A 20,438-nucleotide genomic window follows, 5' to 3' on the forward strand; every position below is an offset into this window, starting at 1 on the left:
GTGAAAAAGTTCGGCGGAAAATCGAGCCGACGTCCACACAACGTGCACACGTCCACGCACGGGTTTACTCAACATTTGGAAATCGCGCGATAATTTATAAAACGGAATCCACGGTTGAATTATAAGAGCGTCGTCGCGACTGTTACAGTTTCGGAGATGTAGTTCTCGTTAAGTACGCGACACGGAAGTTTCGCTCGAGCTTTCGGAGCTCGTCGCGATCGCGTAGCGTTTAAGGTATAAATTATCCGAGCGGTTGCTTCTCTTTTTCTCGTTCCTTCAGCTTCTGACAACACGCGATACACACTTGCAATTTGGTAGACAGTAAAAAACATTTTGCACTTGTGTAAAAATCCTTGTTAAAATAGTCGAATTTTTAACGTACCCGTGTGTTAATTTAACATATTGTGTGTATATTAAATTTGTGCTATCTCAGCGTATATATTTTGCATCGAGTCGATATTCGATATGTGTGAGTGTCAAAATAACACATTTTATACTTCAGTGTCGATTAACATATTAATTTTGTATTGATTTTTGACATAATATATTTGTGTTACCTTTCGACGTGTTTACCTCGTGTTGAATTAAGAGACAAATTTGCGTGGACCGTTTGGAATATGTGTGAGATACGTGAAATTTAACACAACATTTTCTACCGTGTATAAAATAATTCACGACTTTGACGATAGGAAGCCTGCGCCGCGGCGTATTCGTTCGTATTCTCATTATTCTGCGATCCGCGGGAGAGAAGGAAGTGTTTCATGTTTAATCATAAAACATACGAAGCGAAGAATGGTAGTTTTACCGGCGGGGCTTCGTTAAAAGGACTCCTCGCTCTCCTCGGCGATGTTTATCGAAAGCCTCGTGCCGCGCGGCAGAAACAGCGGTGATAATTATTACACAGATCGAGATTCATCCGCGAAGAATACGAGTCCGAGAGAAAAAGCGGAGCGGAGAGAAAAAGAGCGGGCGTTTTTTCTCTCTCTCTCTCTCTCTCTTTTTTCTCCCACGAGAACAATCAAGACTGTCGTTCAGCGGCGATGTGACACACACGGAAGATTGCGAAGTGGACACTCCCTCGAGAGATTACCGTCGCACGCGCGTCACAAAATGATATGCAAATGGGGAGGATTTGTGCCGCGTGGCATCCCGACGGAGAAATGCATTTCATGCATTTTTAATAATAGCAATGTCGGGAGCGCATTAGTTATTTAAATAAAACCACGGGACGAAATCGTCGCACACGTGTCTCTCTCGCGAGCGTCCTCCTCTAACTGTTCCCGTCGACGATCATCGATGTATCGTTCGTTCCCTCCGTTCGTGCCGTTGATGAAGGCGGACTCGGTTAATGCGATGTTACGGAACGTATGTCCGTTGATCAGGTAGTAAGGCTCCGGCGGAGCGAGGAGCACCCTCGGGAGGCGGTGTAGGAAGAGAGTGCGATGAAAACAAGTGGCTGAGAAAAATCAAGAGAGCAGTTCGACAAGCGGGAGAAGAGCCACCGCGGCAATAAAACGCAAGCGGAAGATTGTGGAGTAAAGGCACTCTCTTGAGATTGCCCCGGCTGCCCGATACTGATATCACGGCGGAAGAGGAAGCACCGGCCACGACGAATAAAGACTTCGTGGTATCTCGTGATGCACCAGGAAGATTGCAAAATATGTAGTCTCTCAATTGATTTCCTCGCTGGTTACATCGTTCGAGAAGCGCCGATAGAAAACAGCCGAAACCCCTCTGGGAGCCTCCCTCCCTCCGAGACGATGGAAAATTCACGTCCGTGTGTTTTCCCATCCTCCCTCTACCTTTTTCTAATAATTCGCGCGCTTATTGTCGGATTAATCGAGATCAAAGGAGAAACGTGCGCGTTGTATATTTGCTCGGTCTGGAAAGGTGCCGAAAGTGGGGGTTCGTTCGTACGCACGGGGGAAAATAATGAATGGAGGTATATCGCGAGTTTTGTGCTATCGTAGGGAATAAATGAATATAGAAAGTGTTTCTTAAGTACTATCCAATATTTTAGAACTTGACATTCCAAGTCACTTCATGAAGAAATGAACACGTGTGAACTGTTCTTTATAAAATCATCTTCTAAAATGTTGGACGGTTTCAAAATAGAACGATTAATAATTCTGAAATCTGTGCATAGTGTCTGCATAGATCAATTTTTAACATCCAGTAGTTTCCCATCCAAATCTTACTTGTAGTTTAGAATATATTAAAAATAGAAATTAAAAATAGCACGCTAATCTCTCAAGGGACACAAGAGGGTTAAAAAGCATCAACTTTCAGTTGACTAGTTACAATCCCGATAAAAAAAAGAACACGCTGCCTCGTCAAAGTTTTCGCAATCAAACTCTTTGCACGAAGAGCGATCTTATATACTGAATCTTGCCACAGTTAATATCTCAGCTCTCGAACGGCCAGTCTCGTCCTAATTGCAGGAGTAATTAGATAATATTTCAGTATATAAGTATTACGAATTACATCGAATTCTTATCAGACTCATTTCGCCCTTACAACCTCCTTACAGAAACATCCTCTATATTTACTTACTCGCGGAAAATGTCCCTCCGAATGCTTTTTCTCCGTGTGGGTGCGCGTGTATCGCAAAGGGACTGCACTATTCCATCGCGACGTGCTGCGCTGCAGCTTCGCTGTAGATTCGACCGTGGGGGAGATTTAATGAGCTGCGCCCCGAAGCGAGAGACTCAATTGCACAACGGCAGCGCGTATAACGCGTAAGGGCGGCCGTAGGTGGTCCAAGTCAAAGACGATAGTTTCGCCGCGTTATACCCGTGAAGTATCGTAACTACCGCAATTGGAACGCGCCCGGTAAATACGGCAATGCACAATCGAGATAAATCTGCGGGGGGTAACCCGACGGCATTGCGTTCCATCTTGCTTAAGTGCGCAATTTCGTGGTAGACACGAGCCCGCGCGACGCGACCGTAGAATAAACGGCGGAAAGTCATTCCTGACGTTCCAATTATGGCCACCGCGTATAATATTTTGTCTTTCGCAAATGTCTACGCTCCGCAGCGTAGACATTAATCGTTCCGCATGCCGCTTTAATCACTATCGCATTGTTTGCATTGTAAATTCCTGCTCCCATTCCATTGCAATTTGCATGCCATTTTGCATCGCCGAAAAAGACGAATTTCGAAATGCCGTCATTATGCCGGCTGTCGCGCAGTTGGGAGACGTAATTCTGCGGTCCGAGCGCGGATACATTAAACGTTTACACGTATATATATCGCTGTCGCGAAATGCGAGAATCTATGGTCGAGTCGCTCTCTTCGAAGCATCGGAAGGATTCCCACGAATTTGCCCTTGACAGCGATCATTTCATTTCTGCAAGACCAATAGGACGTAAACTTGGCAGAAAGATATCAGTATTCTCGTCGGTAAAATTTTCAAGCATGGCGTCTCTTTAATTTAGAACACGACATTTCGGCTCGGGTCACGTTGGTGATGATTAAAATATCTCTCCAAGTTGGCTGAAGGTTAAAAAAATGTCGAATCTGTTTACGCTCGCAGCAATACGCTCTTCCGCGCTTTTCGCTCTAACTGCATTCAATCTTTAATAACGTCCGTTACTAAAACAACCCGATCAGGATCGCGCGTAGGGAAAAGTCAATGAGCAGAATTCACGAAACCGCCCCCGTTGATCAAGCTTTCCCGGCATATTCGGTAATATATCGATACGATAAGAATCCTAATCTCCATTCGAACGACGAACGAGCATTTCCATCCTTCCCATGGAATTCGGAGAATCACTCACCATGGCCGCTCGCGCCGGAAAAGCGGCCCTCCAGAGAGGAGCCCGGCAATTCCCCGAGATTTCCCGGCTCGATTTGAGAGATTATCATACAGGCTAGGCGTCTATTTATGCGGAACAAACGATGGTCCATGCGACGGACGTTGCCGAGCCGGTCTGATTGAAATGCGCCCGGTAATTTCCGGTTATTTGGCGCATACAGTTATGCCCACGACGCGGTGCATTAGGCCGCCATGACGCCGGCAACGTTTGATACGGCGTGGAATGCGTAGTTCCACCACGGTCCATTTCCATCCGAGTCCCCTATATCGATGTCGATCAACGTCGGCGAAATCGTACGGAGGCTTACGCGATTACAGAGAGCTAATATTACGAGGCTTTTAATCGATCCCACGCAAAGAGGACTAGGCGGTAAAGTGATTACTTTGAAACTGTCCGGACTCGTATTACGCGCGCGCATTTTGCTCTCGTTTCAATTTATTTACATCGCGCCTCGAAGTATAATGCAATGACTAGTTATAATGAAGATAGATAGATAAAAGATAGATAATTTATCTTCGCTGTAGTATCCTGCATTCTAAGAGCGTTTAACAAATTACAAGAAGAAAAAATATATATATCAGGGGCACCCGTAAGTAATGTTGCTTTTTGATACTGAGAACGACATCCTTTCGATTAATCAGCCTTGAATGTTTTTGAAGCAAAGCGATGTTGACGGTCCATCAAGCTATATACAATAATATTCAGCTGTTATGGTTTCATTGGGGTTCAAAACTTCGTGGTGGATATTTATTCAACTTGAAAAAAGACGTTACTTATGGGTACCCCTAATATGTATGAGAAAGTTGAAATACAATAGAAAAAATAAAAAGAGATATATCATAACGTCTATATAATGAGAGAAAGAGAGAGATGGAGAGAGTTTCTATTATAACCTGTTGATATTTTTTCTCTTTAGAATGTTTATTAACTTTTTCTCTTCTCTTTCTTTTCCTTCATATTCCTAAAAATTCCTTCTCTTCTCCTAAAAATTTTTTTATTAAGAATTAAAAAAAAAATATTTTATTAAAATTTGAAAAAGAAATTTATGTGAAATTATTAATAATATCACTCCAATTTTCATCTATGCTATCTTTCTGCGTTGAGTTATTTTTTGCCGCAACTTCTGTAATCGCGCGTTTCATAAATTTATAAGACTCGTCGTGAGATACGCTAGAAATAGGTATAAATTCTGCTCTATATTGTCGAGCAAGACATTTAATTAAGCTTGCAGAAGGTAAGTTTTATCGAAATTACTTACGTTAATAAGATCCAGCTTCTCGTCGTCCAACCTGCAACAAAAAATGAAGGATAACCTTTTAGAGGGCTGTTACAGGAAGGTATTTCTTGCCGGCGTTTCGTCGTTGACCGATGTTGAAATGCCACCGGAATGAACTGTAATAACATTAGAACTCGACAATGCGCAAGGTGACTCGCCGACGACGGAAAACTGTGTTTCCCCCGGATCGTGCCAACCTACCAATTTCAAAAGTTCGCGGTAAACTGGTGGCCGAAACTAATTTTCCAACTAATTTCCGAAATAGGAATCTCCCAAACGAGAAACCACTCCAGTGGATGACCGAGAAATTACGTTTGCAGCGCGTGATACATGAGTTTCGATAAAATCTGTATTTCATGCAACTGTGCGCGTATTATTTCGGACGTTGCTTTGCGTAAACTTGCAACTCTTCATCGAACTTTCAAATTATAACGCAGTCTTCGGAAAAAAATACACGACACACGTGATATCATTATTACAAGTAAAAAAATTATAAAAGAGGCTCAATGAAACTATGAATTAAATAAGTATTAAGTATTAACACATAAAGAATCAAGCACAGATATTATAGTGCACAGATATTATAATGAGAACGAGGAATGATAAGCTCATGTGTATTAAAAATTAAGGTCTAGTCAAATCTTTGTTAAGTAAATATGAAAATTTTTAATAAATTTTAATTAAAGTTATTTACTTAACAAAGATTTAACTAGACCTTACATAGTGAAAAATTTTATGTTAAAAACGGTCCACTGAAATTTTTTCATTACTTTAATATGAGGAAAATGTTAAAAAATACATAAATATATATTAAATTAATATATATTACTTTTTAACACTTGCACCTTATTAAAGCAACACAATTTTAGTGGACTATTTTTAACGTAAAATTTTTTACTGTGTAATCTTGAGTATACACAAGTTTGTACAGGGAATAGTACAGCACATGTGAAGCCGACCGCACACATTTCACCGAACTTCCGCGAGTAACGCGGAGAAGGATCGTCATCTCGCGCTAAATAAAAATTTGTTGCTTTCGGAGCGGACTCGTCGCCGTTCCAGCCGTTCGTGTTAAACGTAACCGATCAAAGTTCGGCCCGCGAGCTCTCCGTTAATCAAGACAGACTTTGGCGCGGGGCGAAACCAAAGTATACACCGGGATGCGAGCCTTCTCCTTAACTGCCTAATTCCTCGATTAACATTTTAATTACCCGGTGCACGAGGCGAAAGTTTGAGCGAGCTGCCCTAAGCTTCAACGGAGGGAAGAAGATTAGAGTCTCGTTAGGGGTGGCGCCAGTCTTCCTCTCTTCCCCCATACCCCCTTTTCTTTCTTCTCCGCCGCCCCGTGTGCCCTCACATTTCATCCCCGGGACTAATTTGGCCTCAGCTCGGCCAGATACGCGCTGAAGAAAATTATTCCTCGGCTTATTCGTCGGCGTCTATCTTCCGCTCGGCGGAACGCCGCGCAGGAAACGAGGCTGCGGCGGCGGAGGGGCTCGGAGGAGGGGTCGGAAAGCGAGGTAGTGTTAGACACTTCTGTGGACAAAGCGCAGAGGACTTTAATCTCGGCGAGGGTACAAAAAGGTATAGCGCGCGCGACGATACGCGATCTCGCGGCGAGTACTTTCGCGACCGGGCGCTTTGTGCCGAGAGGAACGAGTCGGAAGTTGACGAGCGGCGCGCGTTTTCGCGAGCGACGAGCGTGGAATTTAGGCGATTAGAAACGTCGTAAGCTCCTCTCTCTCCCCTTCTCTCTTTCTCTCCACTCCCATATTTCGCTCTCCATCTCTTTGCCAGTTTTTCATTATCGGTAACCGCGATCGTTAACATTATTATTAATTAATTACATCGTATCACCGCATACGACGACGACGTTCCGATCGATTTTATCCGCCGCTGTCACAAGTGATAAGACACAAACGCGTGACGACGCTTCACACTGTCGTGACGCTGTTATTTTTAATACGTCTAGGGCTGAACGGCGGAACGATTCGCCGTTTTGACGTTGAAACTTGCATTATGGAAATAAATTTTCCGCATCGGCGAACGGTTACGTTTTTTTTTTTCTTTCTCACGAGAAGCGGGATCTCTGTAAATAGGATTTTTCGTCGGTACGACAACGGCGCGCCGAGTCGTATATCATCGGGCAAGATGCCAGGAGAGAGAGAGAGATTGTGGCCTGCTGTAATGAAGGCGGCGCATGCGAAAAAAATTATGCGAGAAAGCAGATTAAGCCGGACCAGTCGGAAAGGTATATTCGCGAGCGCGCGCGCGCGCTGGCTTGCTTAATTATCCTTTTCGGCGCGTGAATTTACGAGTGGCCCCGTTCGAGGATAAGGCACAATCTGAAAAAGGGAGGAAAAAACGTTAAACGGCTGCGGGAAGGATGAAATTATAGTTTCTGCCGGTCTTTACGTTTCACCAAGCACTCAGCGTGCTTTCGCACGGCAAGATGCCGAATGTCAACTTTCCGCGAAACTTTCCGTAGAGATGTAAAATACAAGCCCGTACACGTACACGTACACACACATACACATATACACGTATACAAAGTCGCCACGGGGGGGAATTTTATTACTAATGTAATCGCATAGTTCGAAAACAAGTTCGTTTTTAATCGCGTAGAACACCCGCTGCGCCGCGAAACACTGGCCGTGCGGCCGAGATTAAAACGATGCGATGTATAACGATCGTGCACGGTGTCGCGCCGATAAAAACGCGAGGATAAAAAGGGAGAAGAGAAAGAGAAGGTGAACGAACGTGAGAAAAACGACGAAAAGACGAGGGAGAATGTCTAGTCAAGCTCGAAAAAAGTTCCCTGATAATTCCATGATTTTCCAGGCAATTTGTTAAAAATTCCAGGTAAAATGAAAGTATTTTTAAATATATCTTGCAAATAAATATATATTTATCGTGCAAAGTGTCCTTAATATTTTCCATTCATAAAAGTTTATAGATCATGAAATAAAATTAAGAATTTCAATGATTAAATTTGAAAAATTTTTAAGAGAAACTGCAAGGACTCTGAAAAAATTAATATTTTATATTGCATAAAATCTTTAAATTTTATTTTCAAAAGTTATACACAAGAAATTATGTTATGTGCAACCGGTACAAATGCAACTTTATAAAATTATTAAAGGAAATATATATCTTAATTAAGCAAAGTTGCATCTAACACGAAATCATTGTCAATATTTAATCTTCATCTTCAATACTTAATATCGGATTAGTCATAAAATTAGTGTGTTTTAAACATCAGAGCAAAATGATTAAACGTTTAAATTATACATACAGATATCGAGAACAAAAGAGAATCTGTTATAAATATAAAACAATTGCAAATATTAAAATATTAAACAAGCTTAAAATATACATATATATAGAACGTTAATAAGTTCGCTCCTACAATTTACATAGCGCTATTCGTCATGAATTAAAATTGAAGTTAAAATTAGTTAAAAATCAAGCCAAGAAAATCCTGAACTACTATTCCTCCATGATTCTTAATAGAGAAAGTATTATTAAATAAAATTCAGCCAACCACACAGTATTTACTTATAAACAACGCGATGGACTTACAGATAAAAAAATGTCCATTCGAAATCTCCCGACTTTCAGTAGAATTCCCGGAAATTTCCCTAATCTTTCCGTGCATACACGAATTCCTTGAGAATTCCAGGATTCCCAGGTTTTTCCAGGCGGTAGATACCTTGCGAGATTTATCCGTACACGCGCGCAATTCGCGCCGTATCGCTCGAAGCGTCTTCACCCCGAGCGTGTCCCCTCTTCCCCGTGTCCTTTGCTCTTGACTTTTTCGAGTCGACCTTTTCCCTCTGACCGTGCAACCCTCCGCGTGTTCGCGCCCTTTTCTCGCTCGCGTCCGTCGGTCTTTTTTGTCGCGCGGCGCCGGCCTTACACGCGCGCGCGCAACATTCCCCGGCGCCGTTTTCATTTCGCTCGAGTGCGCAATTTGCAGTTTTGCTCGTGGGTGATTAAGATGCTTAATCTGTGCGCGCGAGTGAATGGCCTACCACCCCTCCTCGGTCGAGTCCTCTCCCTCCTGTCCCTTCCCACCCGCTGCAGCCCGGTCTTCGCTCTTTTCTTACACCAGATACTTCCAGCTAATCCAGCTCACCCCTCCCCCCCTCTCTCTCTTCCCTTCTCTTTTATTCGCCGAGGGTTTCATCGAACCCTTCTTGCTTTTTATTCTCTCATTCGCTTCGCGTCGCGCTGCTGCTTCATTTCCCCCTCTTTTTTCCTTAATTTTTTTCCCTGCCATTTACCATACCGCTTTCTGCTTTCCCTCCGTATTTCCAAGCCACCTTCCCCCCGCCGCCGGTCTCCCTCGCCCCGGCTTGTTCTCATTCTCTCGCACGGCCACTCTTTTTCTTTCGTGTCCTATCGCACTATTTCCTTTACATATACCGTACAATTTCCTGTACATGCCAGACTGGCGCGTATCTTCCACATCTCTTTCGAGCTCCCGTCGCTGTGTCGTCCACGTCGGCGTAGTGCGAGAGAGACTCGAAAATAAGAAGACGCCCGAAGAAGTCCGAAGGCTTCCTCCCGCTCTCGCGTGTTCCCCTCCTCGTATCAACATTTCCGTCGCAGTTCTGTGCTGCGTGCTGTTGTCGGAGGGGAAAACTGACAGAAGTGATCAAGCACAACCGTGCAAATTACCCGTGCGAATCCGTATCGCATTATCGCGTCCGTGAAAGACGGCAAATGTTTCGCCGGAGGAACGTCATCCGCGATAAATTCGGAGACGTGGAAACGTTAACATCGTCGACGTCGCCATCCCCCATTCCGGCGTAATCGCGGGTCGTGTATATCGCGGGTCTGACCGACGGTCTCCGGAAGTTGGCGCGGGGAAAAAAGGACGAGCTCGGACAAATGTGGCTGATTTAGCGAGCTGCCGCGCGGCAAAATCAAACGAGACACCACTCTCGTGTTTTAGCGCGGCCGAGCGCGAACAGGCCGTTGATTTAGGAGGGTTAGTTACAATCTCGAGTTACCGCTGCAGTAGTAATATCCCGTAGAATATGGAGGCGCCAGATAAATTTCAGCGGCAATTAGCGGCTGCCGCGATAAAATCCATAACGTCCGCACTCCCGTCGCGGAGTCGCGCGTAGGCGCGCGAGTGCATTAATTGAGTGCGAATCTGCGTTACGTCCCCGACGATACTTCCGCCACAGCGGAATTTCGAGTAAGCTTTTACGATCAATTACCGCGGCTAATTGCACGACGGATTAACGCCTGTTAACGCGAATCAAGTCAATTATTGCGATTCGACCCCTCCCCTCCCCCTTTTACCCCTCTCACGGCCCGCGGGGAAATCGGTGAACGATGTTTCGCGCGACCGACTCGAATATACAACATCGCACGCTGAGAGAAAAATATTTGGTATTTGTGTGACTATAACCGTAGAGAAGGAATTATAGTCGGAGAAAGCAGTTTTCTAAGTAAGTGTCACTATAGTGTTAATGATAATAACTTCACACATGCACATTGTTATTATTATTTTTGCATGGGAAATTATCGCTGTTTTTCTTTCTTTTACTTGAAGATTTAACGTAAAAAATTTCGACTCGGCTGGAAACCACATTTTTCACCGTTCGCATTTCTCATGTGAAAAATTAGCGATACATTCGTTTCAAATGAAAACCGTGCCTTGATAAATATTTAAATTAAAAATAAAATCCGCTTTCACTCTCTCCCTCTCTTTTTTTCACAATCGTTCCGGAATTTCGCCCGCTATTTCTCGCGATCTCGTTGCGCGCGCGTATTATAAAACACGCGTGCAAAACGCACGGCCCCTCTTCTCCTGTTCTCGAAACGAACGCGTTTGGGTGGAGAAAAAAATCGCGTTAAGAGATTCGAGGGTTATACGCGCGATTTTTCCGATAACGACAGACCGCAGCTCGTGCCGGAGTTTTTATCAGTCGGATCCCGCGGACATCGGAAGGCTTTAACAAGACAGAAATGCATGTAACCGCCGTACCGGACGGAGCTGGGGAGGAGACCGCGCGTAACTTTTATCGCATCCGGCGCTCCGGTCGAAAGTCACGTAGATCGCGAATTCGTATTATTCGCCCCGGTCTTATCTGGGCAGGTCACCTCGTAATAGTGTACGGAAGCCGGGGCGCGCTTATTCACACGTGTACTCGGTACATTAACGAAATCAGTCATCATTCGCGGCGCGGAATACCGAAATCTGACCGCGGTGCTAATGTCCTGCAAATTACAGGCTGCGTTGCGCGGCGCGGATTATTGATGACACAGAATAGCTACGACTATGCGTCTCTATTATCTTTACGATCTGCAAATGGGACCGCAGCGCATTCGTTACCTTGGATAAATATGGCTATGCGCGATTGTTTCAAGCTTAACGCATCTACCGTTCCGAAATATCGCGCGCTCGCCATTTACCGTGATGAATGCAAGGTGAAATGCCGCTGGCGATTAGCGAGCGCGCGCGCGTCCACCGCATGGCAGCTGGTACGAATTATCGAAATTAATTTTTAAGTGACACGTATTATCGCGAAATTCCGGCGAATACAGACTGCCTGCCTCCGAGCATGAGACTTCGCGTCTTTCTCGTTATACTTCCCATCGAGATGTTCAACGTTCAAAGAAAAGAAAAGGGAGATTGTGAGACTAAAAATGTGTTGCTCCTATTTTTCCCGTTTACACATCAATCTTCATTAAATTAATATTTAATATTACCTTATCTCATATATTTTCCGCGCGGCTGAGCAAGTTGTATAATTAATGCATTGCTGACTGAAGCTACGAATAAAGATCAAATGAAGATAGAACATTGAGATAAATCGAATATTAAATGCTTCCATAAGTAATTTCTTTTCGAAGGATAATTCGATATGAAGGAAATAACGTCAAAGAACATATATTCGTTAAGACGTTTACTTATGTTTTATATAGAATCTATGAGTTGTCAGTGGGGTTTAGATACGCCCTGTTTATTTTCAAAGATGCCACGTAGAGGGGAATCGGTGGGATGAGAAACAAAGGAGAAAGAGAGAGAGAGAGAGAGTTCGTAAAAAATATCCACGTCATTAGTATTCCAGGGATTAATGTGGAAGCCAAAATTTTCGCCCGGAACGACTGTGCGATCGCGCTGTCAACACTTCCTTGTACCTAATACACTCACCGACGCGCAAGCATCGACCCGCCCTGGGGGGATAAAAATTCATGCCGCCACTAAAGGAACCTTTCCTGCCGCGGTAATCGCGCTCCGTCCGCGTAAATCCAGATTCGCTGAATTTGCGTCGTTATCCCCGGCATAAAAGCCTTTTAAACGTTCTCATTTTCCCGGAGAAACATACGCTTTACGCTGTGGCAGTAAAAGCGGCGGTCGGTCGCGGCGCGACAGGGAGAGAAAGTAGAGAGACGAGAAAGCGACGCGTCTGAAGTTCTCATTAGTATGCGGGGGATGCGCGCGGAGCACAATACGAGGAGCTAAACGACAGTTACACTTCGCCGTCTCTTCGAAGCCGCCGGACCGCCGGGGGCGGCGTGCGTGCGTACGAGTGCGTAAGTATGAATCGCAAGATTTTTCAAGCGAGAACGCCATAAGCCTCGTGTCCGTCTTCGCTCGTTACCACATCGTGTCATCTTCACTCCAGTATAGTCCATTGTCGCGTAAAAAAAAGGAACTCCCACGTGACGAAGAATCCCATCGGGCGAGAAGTACGTCAATTTCGCAGGAAATTGACGAAAACATACGCGCATACAAGATATGGACTCTTCTTATCACCTATTTCCTTAAATAGAAATTCCAGATTCCACTTTTAATTTAACCATATTTTAACAAGTCAATTCAAACTTTTACCGTCCCCCAAATAACCCACAAATCACACGAGGGGCATCGAAGACTGAAAAAAAGACTGAAAAATGTAAAAAAAACTTCGATTTCCACCACTTTTCTCGTGATGTAGGCCTGAGAGATCTATGATATTCAGTGTCAAGATGTTACTCAGGATTAGCGAAGAGAGATCGACGTTACACCGAAAAACGTCGAGGTGTCCGCTGAGTGGAAAATGCCGGCACGAGCGAAATGTCGCAAATTGCGTTTGCCGTAAGTTTCCGGCACGTGCACGCATACACACACCCAAGCATGCACACAAACACGCCATGGCGGTCGCCGCTAGACCGCGAGCTAGAACATCCTTGGGCAAGAATTTACATACTCGGCGACGTGTGCGTGCGCGCAATTTGCATTTATGTAAGTGCATAATTCGTTATGAAACGTGAACACAATGACTATTAGCCTCCAAGATTAGTCCGCGTCGGGGCGACGATTCGCAACACGGTGGAGATTCTATTGTTCGCGGGTGACTATTAGATTCAAGAGTGCCATTCAGCCTTTATTCGAATTAACTCGCAGTCGAATTGTATGTTACCGCGTGGCGTGCGGAACAGACGCGCTCGCATAATGCGGAATTTTCGTCATTTAGATTGCCGAGTCGTTCGGGCACGGAGCGCCGTAATCACCGCCGGAAAGAGCTCCTCTTCGTCTCTTTGTGACTTTGCTCTCACGTATTATTAATGATCGTGTTATTAAAGAGAAACGATATATATATATATATATATTTCTGAAGAAAAAGAATGTTCCAAAGTAGCAATCAAAATGCACGAATAGCCAGAAATGATGCGCCGAATTCGGAATTTCCGACATCACATACTTAAGAAATATCATAGCATTTAATCCCCGGCGTTGTAAATGAAACTGAAGAAATATATCATCTGACAAATCGAATGTTCAGCTTCAGACTGAACGTTATTATAGTAAAGAATCTTTTTCATCATGAATGAAAAATCTTCCCTATCGAAGGCATCCCTGATACTTCGATCGAGCCTCGTCGCACAAGGCGCGACAAGCCACGAGAATCTCAGACGCTCGTCCGGCGTCGAGACAGGCGCGGTCCATCGGAGAGACATTCCGATAAATCCGTGGGGAGCGAATCCCCGCATTCTTATGTTAACGAACACGGGAATCCTTTTTTCGGAATTCTCGCCGGGGCTTCGCCGGAGCGCATTCGGCGCGCGTAACGTCGCCCACGTAAACGTCCGTCGCTTTAAACGGTCGTAACGGATTGCGTTCGGCGAGTCGCTCGCGGCCGTTCCATATTTAAGGCGACAGTTCGCCGTGAATAAAGAGGCGGGAACTTAATGTCGCGGCAGTCTGACGCGCGCGAAACGATATCGCTCTTCCTCTCCTCCTCCTCCCCGCCGTTCTCGCCGCGGCGGTTCTCGTAAAAGCGCGCGCGAACTGCGCGACTTGCGCTAAACGCTTTACCGCGTTATTACCATCTTGTTCCATCGCGCGAGGGCACGCGGCGGCCGCGCTATCTCGGGGCCCGCCTTTTACGGCGCGGAAACGTGACACCGAAGAAAAAGTCATTTCGCCGGCCGTGCGTTACCGGCGGCCCGCCTGTAATCACTTCGGCGACACTTCGCGAGATAGCGAGTTAAATGAGACTTTCATTTCGCGAGCGACGGCGGCCGCGCATCACCACCCTCGTCGATCCTCCTCCCCCCCCCCCTCGCGAGAGATGCATCGGCGATCGTCGCGGAATGGCGTTTCGTTAAGGGTGATAAGGGTTATCATGAGTTTTAGTACAATTTATATCGTTCTATTTTATATATTATTTATTGTTCGTTACGTGATGAATCAGGGCCGAAAATTGGGGGTGAGCCGCAAAAGCCGAGACGGTTGGATACCTTAGGTATACCTCGCCACTTGTACACATTCGCCTTCTCTGTCGAGGCTACGCGAGTTTGATATCCGACTTTTAATCGAGCTCATTAGCCGGACCGCAACGCCACGGAGAATTTGTCGACGATGATGACGGGCGTCGCGACGTCCTATAAAAAATTCATGAGCGAAGTAATTTACTTCCTTCATCGCGTAGAGGCCGGCCCTTGATCTTCCCCCCTTCGCGTTCCTCCACGGAGAGGGAGAGAAAGAGAGAGAGAGAGAGAGAACTCTCGGAGCGCCACGACGAGGTGAGGGTCGTCGGTAACGCCCGCTACGCTTTAGCCTCGCCGGCGGAGATTCAGCGTCGCGATATGACGGCGCTTTCCGAGGACAGCTTAAGGAATCGGCAACGGGACGAGTTATACAGGCGAAACATCGTTTACCCGATACGGAGACCATCCGTCATGGCGGCGATAACGAAAACTATTTTCCACCATCCATTACCAAGACGCTTAAGCCGCATCGCTCAACCCACCCATCTAACCAACCCCCGGCGCGAGCCAGACCCGGGTAGCCGCTAAAGGGGTTGCTCTTTTTCCATTAGAAAAAAGAGGAGAGCAAAACAAGTGGAACTTGGGCGAGATAACGACTGCATCGTTAACGCAGACCGACTGTAGACGCGCGATAACTCCGCGATCGATCGGCGCTCTAAAGTATTTCTTCCGGCGGCGGGGCGTAATGGCGGCGTTTCTTCAAACTTTCTTTTATTGCGCCGACGCCGCAGCTGTACTATTTCCGTCGTTCGTGGCGAATCGACTCAGCGAAATCACGAGCTTCATTTGCCGGTGCATTAGAGCCACCGTCTTCCCCGCGATCCCGGCTGGCTGGATGCCACGTCGCAAGGTACGTCTCCGTTTGACGGATATGATACGGTATCACACCGGGCTCGAGCGGACGTATGAGGCCCGCAGGAACGTCCGTAAAGGATCGTCCACATTAGAGGTAGTAACACTGCGAAATAAGGAGTATGAGAGTTTTTCAGAATATAACGTAACAACGGGAGCAAGCGAAATGGATCGTTCCCATTTCCTCCTTCCTACTGCTTGCTTTACTACCAAACAATACTCTATTTCTTATTTAATACTGCTTATTCCTAATATACAGACGCCCTTTAGCTTTAGCATGTATGACGTAAAAGTATATGAAATATTTGATAGTAGACAAAATTAACACAGAAATATTTAAATTGGTAAATTAATATCTTATCGATTGTAATTAATTTCTCTATATCATGCCGTTTTCTCATTTACTTATTGCGAAGTAATCTGACTTCTTTTTCTGAAATAATTTTTTGTTCCTTTATTTTTTATTCTTTATATTATTTATTAATATTATATAGGATGTCCGATAATGATCTCTTACAGCAAGAAGCAGGTGACACAAAGCTGCGCGCCGAAAAGAAACACGCCTCTCGATATCAATTGATACCCATTATTGGAGGACATTTGGAGAAGTAAGCCATTTTTCTTTATATAGAATCCTGCTTACCGTTTCTCGTGCGATAATTAGTTCATCTAGATTAATTAATTCCTCATTAACTGTTGCGATTTTTGTAAAATGGTACATGATTCTCCTATTGAATTTAGTCTGTTCTACCTACTACGGATTCCGAGATAATTATCAGACACCCTATATATATAATTACCATAATAATAATGATATATAATTACCATATAATAATAATATAATATAATTACATTATCATAATACATTATCATAATTTAGTTCTTGATGGCTTAACATTATTATTTTATTGTAAATAGGAATAAAGATAAGTCGCTCAACCTGCATTTATTTAAATATAGATTATCTGTATAACCAGTAAGTAGTATCAATGAAGATTCGTCAGACTAGATCTACGAAGAACTTATAGACGAACTTACTTTACAGAGATGAGGGTATTTTTGATCACGTATAATCACACTTACGTTAAGATTTACTTTGTACGTTGACTTAAATTTACTCCTAAGTACAGGCTAAATTTACAGTAAGTACTTAACGTAACTTAAATACGTGCAAAATATTGCGCCCTCTCAGTCTTATAGTTTTCACGTTTATCACTCCGACTTGTCACAGTTGTTTACAAATTTTTTTGTGACATTGGCCACAATTAAGAAAATTGCCAAAGTTGCGCGTCATTTTTGTCCATCAGACTGTAAGAATTTGCATAAAAGTAATACCGTACGTCTCGGAAATATGGTAGGTTATCAAACAAAGCCACTGACTTTAGACAGTTTCATTAGGTCTGCCATCGACATCATTTTGAGGCCAATTGACCAGCGGAGTAACACACGCGCGAGCCGGCGATCGTACTCGCTGGAAGAGAAGTGGAGGAAACTACGCATGTAGGAGATGTATAATTATAATATCAGGGTTAAAGACGAGAAAGTTGCAGGTGGTGTGGACGACAGACACGCCGAGTCAAAGAATACGAGAGACCGAAAGAAGGTAATACTTATACGTGCGTATAAACGCGCAAAGGTATAATTTCGCGAGGGGAACGTAACAGTGTTGCCGTAGAAAGAGGAATGGCCGTGAAAAGACCTCGCAGTCGAGCGATAAGTATCGCCACGTTCGACCTTATTTATTCATAGATCGCTCATGGAAACGAGTTCGTCGTCATTTCGAGACACCAGACGGCGGTCGGCGTCTCATAATTGAACGTCATCGTTCGCCGAGGGAGACGGAGAGGGATTCTTTCCTGAATTCCGCGAACCATCCGTCGAAGACGGCAAAGGGCATCTCGGGAATCACCGATGCGACGAGGAAACGTTACACCCGCGCATCAGCGAGCTTCAGATGTCGCGAGAGCGTAACACGCATTATATTGTTACGAGCGGATGAGTCGTATCAGCACGCGCGATTGCGAAACGGGAGGAAACGCGGCCGGCCGGAAAAGTCGGCGAATAATTTAATAACGCTCGAGGCGGCAGCCGTCGACCTTAACGACGAACTTTTCCGCTCGTTTAAACACGATAATAACGAGAGCCGCACCAGTCGTAACGCCGATAACGGCGACGATATGGTAACTACACGCTCGGCGTTCTCTCGCCCAACGATTTCGGGGTAGTCCGCCGGCCGACGCTACAGCCGTCGTAAAACACGCCGGACAATTAAAGCGACAGGTAAATTCGCGAGATCGCCTCGTCGGGCTCTCCGAACGTTGCATGCGCCAACTGCAGAACCCGGCCCTTCCGTGATCCCAGCAATTTTCGTTAACCCTGAGAGTAACAGCCGCGATCTTGACGCTGAAATAACATCATAGGTCTATCAGACCTGCGTCACGAAAAAGTTGTAAAATATTCTGGTTCACATTTATTAAGTTTATCGCCAATTTTTATTTATTGTCTCTGTGGTCTGATTGCCGCCAGGGAACCGATTATCCAGCATTGCAAAATTTCGTGGTAATGTTTACTGCAAATATTTTCCCCGTGTAGGTTTAATTATATCAAAACAGCATGTGGGATTCGTTGCGAAGAGAAGAAAAACAGAAGTAAACTCGTTGGGTCATTGGAGATCTCGAACTCCACTTCCCGTCAGAAAACAATGTAACAAGTGGTGCAACGGATTCCTCGGCCACGGAGAGTCTCGTTAGGACGGAGCGGATCGACGTAAGAGCAGCACGCTTCATTCGACTTGCCGGAGCTTCGCTTTACGTACCGCGGTTTAATTACAATCAGAGCGTACCCTGTTGCTCTTCTCGGTTTTTTCGGCCGAAAATGATGAGAGAGAGAGAGAGAGAGAAAAGAAGAGCCGTTGGCCTTCCGGACGCTTCGCGCTCCGGAGCCGATCGCTCGGCTGTTTTCGCGGCCTCAAAGCACGCGGTTCTCCGTCCAGCCGAATCGATAGCCACCGTCGAGATGTGGTGCGCGGAATACGTGTCGCGCGATACACACCGGTCAACCCGTTTATTTCTTTTTGCGGATGCAGACGGTGGGACCAGGGGAGGTAGGTAGGCAACCGTGCGATCCAGTACACGGGCCGAGGGCGCGACGGGGGTAGGACGGGATGGAGAATCGACGGGTTCGCAAGGGAACGGCGTATGTGTACACACATTCGTGGAAGCTTAGCCATGAGTAATGGCGTACGGCAGTAGGAGAACCCGGACGGTTGCCCGGTGGTTAATTATACGGTGGGATTAGCTCGGCCGGTACCGCCGCAAACCCACCTCTATAATTTTCTCGAGGGTTCAAATTCGAGCGTAAAGCGAGCTCCTGCTCGAAGGTGGAAACAGAGGCGTAGGGGGGAGGGGAGGAGAGAAATAGAGAGATGCACGCAGGAGGAGGAGGGAGTGGAGAAGAGGTGGCGGCAGAGATGACCAGCGAAGCTTTGCATGGGATAGCATATCCTGATTGCGTTCACGCTACAGCCGGAATACGTTCTATTTACTATCTATTAGAATTCAACTGTGCCGTATATGCGCGCGTGCGGAAGGGAGAGAAAGAAGAGAGGGGTAGGGGTGAGGAGGGAGGGGGTAACTAGACCGGCGTTGAATTCAGCGTCGAGGCCGATCATTCAATATAATAACTATTCCGCACGATCGAAACCAATTACGACGTTAAACGTATATAGGGGAAATATATATAAGCTTATGTAGAGATATCGTTCGCAATTTAACTCATATGCATATTATGTATTTCCGCAACGCGAGGAATAAATCGACGGAGCGAAGAGGCATCGCCACTTGCTTTAGCGATTTCAGTAACGGAGCTTTACGACAATGTTATGCATGCTTTACGATTGTCGCTGGCGCGATTTTATATCACGCCGAGAGAGATATGGATTCGCGTCGACAGTTCTCGGCAGCGCCGGATATTACTCGTTGCTCTACGCAAACTGTAGTTTTAACGTCGAGCGAGATATTGTTGATAATGGAAAAGCTTGAGCAAATTATTCGGCTGGAAAAATACTCGATTCAATAGGAGGCTTTCGATAGAAGATGTAACGATATGCCAACGCAATTGGAATATTTCGCCGGGATATCTATTGAAATATTAAAGCACATCAACGTATTAATTACACATACGATCTGCCTGTGCATCATATGCATACAATCCGTAAAATGATTATTAATTAAATATAATATTAATATATTTATCATCAATGTGCATGTGTCTCATTAACATTTGATAATACGCAACCGATCATCACGTTATCATCATGTCAGCGCAGAATACCGAAAAAAAATACTCGTCCTTGACATGTTCTGATTGACTCATTCCCTTAAGCGTTTATGCGTCTATGCTCTCCGCTTATGATTAATCGAATCGTAGCGTCCTTTAATTACAAAGATAAACAACTACTAAAAATTACAAAGATAAAAAACTAGATTTTCTACGTATTACTACGTATCTATGTAGGTTTATGTGAGTCTATGTTAAGCCTATTCCACAATAACCGTAAAAGTATGTCGTAAAAGTAAGTAAGATGTAAGCAGTAAGTTAATTGACCCAGTTCCTACAATAGTTATAATAAAACTAAAAACTATCTTAGTAAGATTCCTGATTTGGCAACACTGTTCGCCTCGTGTCTCTATGTCGGTTCGTTCGCGAGTTACA

General features: G+C 45.0%; 1 protein-coding gene across 1 annotated transcript in view; it reads right to left on the minus strand.

Annotated features, from left to right (window-relative positions):
* LOC106750148 (leishmanolysin-like peptidase) overlaps positions 1-20,438 on the minus strand; it is a 330,954-nt gene that overhangs the window by 72,308 nt on the left and 238,208 nt on the right. The window contains exon 4 of the mRNA XM_014630276.1: positions 5,079-5,109. Coding sequence (XP_014485762.1) covers positions 5,079-5,109 — 31 coding nt within the window. The remainder of the gene's footprint in view (positions 1-5,078; positions 5,110-20,438) is intronic.

This window comes from Dinoponera quadriceps, unplaced genomic scaffold (assembly GCF_001313825.1).
Source record: "Dinoponera quadriceps isolate SergipeBrazil2010 unplaced genomic scaffold, ASM131382v1 scaffold4585, whole genome shotgun sequence".
Lineage (NCBI taxonomy): Eukaryota > Metazoa > Arthropoda > Insecta > Hymenoptera > Formicidae > Dinoponera > Dinoponera quadriceps.